The sequence below is a fragment of the Brassica napus genome, chromosome C2, assembly GCF_020379485.1.
Source record: "Brassica napus cultivar Da-Ae chromosome C2, Da-Ae, whole genome shotgun sequence".
In the NCBI taxonomy this organism is placed as follows: Eukaryota; Viridiplantae; Streptophyta; class Magnoliopsida; order Brassicales; family Brassicaceae; genus Brassica; species Brassica napus.
This window is the reverse complement of record NC_063445.1, coordinates 10,523,557-10,530,177: the sequence shown is the minus strand read 5'-3', so window position 1 is coordinate 10,530,177 and position 6,621 is coordinate 10,523,557. Positions and strand designations below refer to the sequence as shown.

The 6,621-nt window shown below is 37.6% G+C and overlaps 2 protein-coding genes across 2 annotated transcripts; both read left to right on the top strand.

Annotated features, from left to right (window-relative positions):
* The first annotated feature begins 426 nt into the window (after positions 1–426).
* Positions 427–1,170, top strand: LOC125582158 (glutathione S-transferase T3-like). The gene has a single exon (XM_048748712.1). It carries the CDS (start codon positions 427–429, stop codon positions 1,168–1,170), a length of 744 nt encoding a protein of 247 aa, XP_048604669.1.
* A 2,911-nt stretch (positions 1,171–4,081) lies between these two features.
* LOC111202877 (PAP-specific phosphatase HAL2-like) lies at positions 4,082–6,364 on the top strand. The gene is made up of 4 exons (XM_022695971.2): positions 4,082–4,342; positions 4,923–5,577; positions 5,641–6,009; positions 6,133–6,364. The coding sequence occupies exons 1-3, from the start codon at positions 4,183–4,185 to the stop codon at positions 5,942–5,944; spliced, it is 1,119 nt and encodes a 372-aa protein (XP_022551692.2). The 5' UTR covers positions 4,082–4,182; the 3' UTR covers positions 5,945–6,009; positions 6,133–6,364.
* Positions 6,365–6,621: the final 257 nt, after the last annotated feature.

Sequence of the window (6,621 nt, the reverse complement as noted above, 5' to 3'; positions counted from 1 at the left end):
TGGTCTAGCTTATGTCGGAATTGTAGTTAGGGTAATTAATGGTTGCTTTAGTGTTAGGTTATGGTTGTCTCACAGTAATAAATAGAATTGATGGTGTGGTTGTTTGTTGCTTTAGAATTGTTTGTTGTTTGTTGTTAGATATATGTCAAGTCATAACATTTGAAGTGTTCTTTCCAGCTTTGTTTTAAAGATGATTAAGTTACATAGACGTGTTGGTTGTGTGTGTTGAATGTGAAACCTCTCTCCTTCATTTTCTTGAAAAATTTATAAGCTGTGTCTTCTCGTTCCTTCTTCAACAGATGAATGCACCTTCTCGTTCCTTCTCCTCTTTCCCTTGTTTCTCCTCTTTCTCATATGTCTCCTCTGTCTCACCTTTCTCCTCTTTCTCCTCTTTCTCCTCTTTCTCCACTCTCCTTGACTTCGAAAATGGATTTCAATCCATTTCAGGACTCGGCAAATTTTGTTGAACTACTCCATAGTCAACAAAATGTTGTCTTTGGCAGTCAAGGACGTGTTTCACTCTCTTCATCGCAAGTGCCATCTTTAGGCAGTCAAGCTGCGGAGCTTCCAGCAGAGCGTAAGGAAAGAAGGACGTGGACAGTTACAGAGGATATAGTACTTATTAGCAGTTGGTTGAACACGAGCAAAGACCCCGTTGTAGGGAATGAGCAGAAGTCAGCAACGTTCTGGACAAGAGTTGCATCATACTTCTCGGCTAGTCCAAAACTTGCTGACTGTGAAAAATGCGAGGGTACTCAATGCAAGCAACGTTGGCACAAGTTGAATGAAGTAGTTTGCAAGTTTTCTGGGGCGTATGAAGCAGCCACAAGAGAGAAAACCAGTGGCATGAATGACAATGGCGTTCTAAAACTAGCCCACGAAATCTTCTTCAACACCCAACAGAAGAAGTTCAGCCTTGAACATGCGTGGAACGAGCTTCGCAACGACCATAAGTGGTGTGAGCTCTTCTCAGCTAAAACTGAAAGCAGCTCCAAAAGGAGGAAGTTCGCGGATGGTTCACATTCAGGAGCAAGTTCTCAAGTCAATGAAAACAATGCTGGTGTAGAAGGAACATCTCGTTCCCCTGGTGTTAAGGCTGCAAAAGCAACAGCTCGTGGAAAGAAGCCGCAGGTTGAGGGGCAAGATGTGTCTGATTATCAGCCCATGTGAAGCATCAAGAAGGATGACTTGGCAATGAAGCAACAGCTCTCCAAGATGAGGCTACTTGAGAAGCTTCTTGCAAAGGAAAATCTAGCTGATTATGAAGAAGATCTCAAGAAAAAGCTCATAAATGAGTTAATGTAACTCACGGTCATGTTCTTTGTTTGTTTCATGTTCTAGTTGTTTCATTTTATGTCTTCCTTATGTTTCATGTTCTCTGCTTATGTTTAATTAAAATTCTCCTTATGTATCATGTTCTCTGCTAATGTTTAATTAAAATCCTCCTTATGTTTCATGTTCTCTGATTATGTTTAATTAAAATCTCGGCTTATGTTTTGCAGGTGGAATTGAAGACTGTGTGGTCTTGTTGTAGAGTAGAGGAGAGACTGTGAAGTGACTGAGAAGGATCACGGACTTGTTGTAGAGTCACGGAGAGACTGTGAAGTGACTGAGAAGTGGTGAAGGATCACATACTTGTTGTAGTGAAGTGGTGAAGGATCACAGACATATGTCACTTTTATTTTGTACTCTTGTCATGTTTTGTACTCTTGTGTGTAGTACTCTTGTCAAGTCACTTTTATTTTGTTTCTTGCACTTTGTATTTTCATGTGCATCACGAACATATGTATTCTTGCATTCTCGTGTACCAAACACAAAAGCTTGTGTCCATATATTTCTCTCTACTTCTAACAAGAGCAAAGTCATCTTCTCTCTATTTTCTCTCTACTTCTAACAAGAGCAAACTCATCTTCTCTCTAATTTCTCTCTTTGATCACAAGTTTATAAAACTCTTTAATCACCTCTATGGCTTCTTCTTCTCAAACCACTCTAGATGAATCATTTGATGATACATTTGATGAAATATTTGATCAAAAATTTGATCAATTCTTTGATCAAGCGTTTCAGAATTTCACTATTCGTGGTGCTCAAGAAGAAACAAAAAAAAACAACGAGCTTATATCGAAAGAAATCGTGAAGAAGGGCATATTCGTTTATGGAATGATTATTTCAGTGAAACTCCAACGTATCCTGATAATTTATTCCGACGACGTTTTCGAATGAACAAGCCATTGTTCATGCACATTGTTGATCGACTCTCCAACAAAGTTCAATATTTTCGGGAAAAGAAAGATTGTCTCGGAAGGATTAGTCTCTCTCCTCTTCAAAAGTGTACCGCAGCCATTCGTGTCTTGGCGTATGGTTCTGCAGCTGATACGGTCGACGAATACCTCCGGCTCGGTGAAACAACAACTCGGTTATGTGTGGAAAATTTTGTGGAAGGAATAATATATTTTTCGGCGATGAGTACTTAAGAAGACCAACACCGGCTGATCTTCAACGTCTACTTGATGTTGGAGAATATCGTGGATTTCCCGGGATGATAGGAAGCATCGATTGTATGCATTGGAAGTGGAAGAATTGTCCCACCACTTGGAAAGGGCAATATTCTCGTGGTTCGGGTAAACCAACAATCTTTTTGGAGGCGGTTGCTTCATACGATCTCTGGATATGGCATGCATTTTTTGGACCTCCAGGTACATTAAATGATCTCAATGTTCTTGATCGTTCACCTGTTTTTGATGACATAATAAAAGGTCAAGCTCCGAATGTCACTTTCTTTGTCAATGGAATAGAGTATCATATGGCTTACTATCTCACCGACGATATTTATCCGAAATGGACAACTTTTATCCAATTTATTCCTCTACCACAAGGGCCGCAAGCAGTTTTATTTGCTCAACGTCAAGAAGCTGTCCGAAAAGATGTCGAGCGTGCTTTTGGAGTCTTGCAAGCTCGCTTTGCCATTGTTAAAAATCCAGCGCTGTTTTGGGATAAAGTCAAAATTGGCAAGAATATGAGAGCATGTATCATACTCCATAATATGATAGTAGAAAACGAACGAGATGGATACACTCAATATGATGTTTCAGAATTCCAATAAGGAGAAGACAACGGAAGTTCACATGTCGATCTCACGTATTCTACAGATATCCCTACAAATATCGCAAACCAGATGGGTGTTCAGATAAGAATTTGTGATAGACAAATGCATCAACAACTGAAAGATGATTTGGTTCAACATATACGGCATAAATTTGGACGTGATGAAGACAACAACTGAGCTCGGATGCTTCTTTCAAATAATTCTTGTTTATTTTACTAATCTTTGTTTTCATGTTTTAATTTAAAAATCTATTTTTAAAATGTTATTTTTATTATGTTTTATGTAATAAAAAAATTTAAATTTTAATAAAAAGAAATTTATTAATTTTTTTAAGAACCCCAAAATAAGAGACTTGCAGGGGAAAAAATCTCAAGGTTCTTAAACATGTCTCTTACCAAAATTAACTCCTTAAATACTATTAAAAATAAATTAAGAGACCCATTAGGGTATATGAGATAAAGATGGAGGATGATTGGTAGAGACCGTGACTTTCTGTTTTTTTGTTCTTAGATTTAGACTATAGATTTTTAGCTTTAGCTTTAATTTATTTTGCTGTATAAATTTTCCAGAATACTGTATAAGATCTAAATTGCTTTCTAAAGCTAATATATTTCCTTTTATAATGTTTTGGCTTTAGATTTAGTTTTTAAAATAAAAGCATGATTTCTTTAAAAAATAGATGTAGAAAGTAAAAAGTCTGTGCACAACTTCTACTGCTTCAACCAATCACCTCGTGCTCTTATATAAAAGTGTACTGGTGATGCCAGTTATTGTGATTCCCTATTAATTTATTTATTTATTTTTTTTTTTTTTATTTTTTTTTGTTTGACAAAAAAAAATCCTGGAAAAGGTAAAATATTATTATTTTTATTTAAAACGTGCCAAAGAGAAGATTTTCTTTGAAAAGTAAATTTTATTAAAAGCTAGAAAAAGTAAAAAAAAAGAAGAAGATCATTTATTAGCGAAAAAGAACGAGAAGAGTCAGTGGAGAGAAGAAAAAAAGTGGAGCTTTGATATCTCCTCCTCCTTCTTCTCTGTCCCTTTAATTTTCCTCCATCAGAAAGATTTCTCCGGCGATGGCGGTGGAATTCTTAGCGACGGAGATGGACACGGCGGTGCGTGTAGTGCACCTCGCTTCTTCTCTGTGTGTTAAAGTTCAGGACAAGCTTCGTCTTCCTTCCTCGACCAACGGTCACGTTAAGTCCAAGGATGATGATTCCCCTGTCACCGTCGCAGGTTCTTTTTTCTCTCCCTCTTCCTGATGGGGGTTTTCGGGATTAGACGTCCGATCTAATTGTGGTTTATTGCAATTCGAGATCCGTAGTTACTTGTTGTGTCCTTTGTTCATTGTAGATAAAAGTAAAACATTAACCATAGTTACCTGTTGTGTCCTCTGTTCATTACATTAACCATAGTTACTTGTTGTGTCCTTTTTAACATGAAACATAATGTTCAAAAAAATCCACACTTTATGTTGTGTACTAATGCTAATTTATTTTACTTTTGTACAGTTTAAAAAAAAATGTAATTAGACTGAACAAAAGAGTGTTTGTATATTGTATTAGTAGTTTAATAGTGCTGTAATAGTGAAAATGTATATATTTTTGTTGCAAAAATCCCAAGTTTTAACTGTGTAGTACTTGAGAAAGCGTGTGTTAACCAGATTGTATGTTTTTTAATGTGTAAGTTTTGTGGAGGAGTCTGCATTGATGAAACTGATACTAGAGAGAGACATCACAGACTGTGATTGTACTAAATATTGTTCTTTTTAGTTTCTTTTTTGAACTAAATGAGTTTGGCTGTGTTTGGTTAACAGATTGGGGTGTTCAAGCGATTGTGAGCTGGGTTTTAGCCCAAGTTTTTGGCGGTCAAAACCTTTCGATTGTTGCCGAAGAGGACACTGAGTCTCTCTCCAAAGCTGAGTCATTAGGTCTCTTGGGAACTGTCTCGAGCGCTGTCAATGAAGCTTTGTCTGAAGCTTCCACGTACGGGCTTCCAAAGCCAGACAAGCCCTTGGGAACCACAGAGATCCTAGAGGCTATTGGTCGATGCAGTTCCGTTGGAGGTCCTAAGGGGAGGCACTGGGTTCTTGATCCTGTCGATGGGACGTTAGGTTTTGTTCGTGGTGATCAGTACGCTGTTGCTTTGGCTCTGATAGAGAACGGTAAAGTTCTGTTGGGGGTGCTAGGATGTCCTAACTATCCTGTCAAGAAAGAATGTTTAAGTAACGGTTGTAACAACCAATCTGGAGCCGCTGGATCAGTAACCAAAGGGTGTGTCATGTATGCGAAGCGAGGAAGTGGCCAAGCTTGGATGCAACCGTTGATCCCCGGTGGATATCCGGAATCTGCAACGCTTCTTAAGGTTTCATCAGTTGATGATCCGGTTCTAGCTACGGTTTGTGAGCCGGTGGAGAGAGCAAACTCAAATCACTTGTTCACTGCAGGACTTGCCAACAGCATGGGAGTTAGGTAGTTACCATCTAAAAACTTATGTTTTGTTTCAAACGTCTCTTAACTACAATCTTTCTTCAGGAAACAGCCTATGAGAGTGTATAGCATGGTGAAGTATGCAGCGATTGCATGTGGAGACGCTGAGGTGTTTATGAAGTTTGCGCAGTCGAGTTACAAGGAGAAGATATGGGACCACGCAGCTGGAGTGGTGATTGTGGAAGAAGCTGGTGGTGTGGTGACTGATGCTGGAGGGAGGAACTTAGACTTCTCAAAAGGAGTATACTTGGAAGGTCTTGACAGAGGAATCATAGCGTGTTCTGGTCAAGTTCTGCATGAGAAGATTATAGGTGCTGTCTATGCTAGTTGGGAGTCTTCCAGCCTCTGAAAAGGCTTTTAGCCACAAGTCTCCTTTGCTTGCAGTATCATCGAGCTAACGTTTTTAAAGCAAAGGTAAAGAATAAACTAATTGTCTCTTTTAATCCGATTTATGGGAATTGGAAAACCATTTGGTTCGGTTTAGTAGAAAAGCTAATCTTTATTTGACTCGGTTTATTATTTCCGGTTCTGATTTAGGTCGAGGCAATTGATAAGCTACGATTTGCAAAGTGGGTGGAATGTGAATCGTGAAGAAAGTAAATAGTAAAAGAAGCAGCCATAAAAAAATCCTACTATCTACTATAGTAACAAAGCTGCTGGCTGCGTTCACGTACCCTTAATGGATGATGATATTTAATTTTGTACCTTCAAAACGTGGATTTGCATAAACGTTTTTTTAACAAGATAAATTAAATACTACTCAAAAGCATATATGATAGCTTCTTAGGAACCGTTATTAATGGAATGAAATTAGATCATTTCAATATCTCTTATATATTAAAAGAAAAACATTACAACTAGAATAAGTTTTAGAATCACTAATAAAAAATTAAATTGGTCTATCTAAACATATAATATATTTTTATTAAATTAACTAAAATTAATTATTAATATACAAAATGATATTTTATTTCCTTAAATAAAAGAGTATTTAGGCTGCGTATGCCTATGAAAGTCCAAAATTAA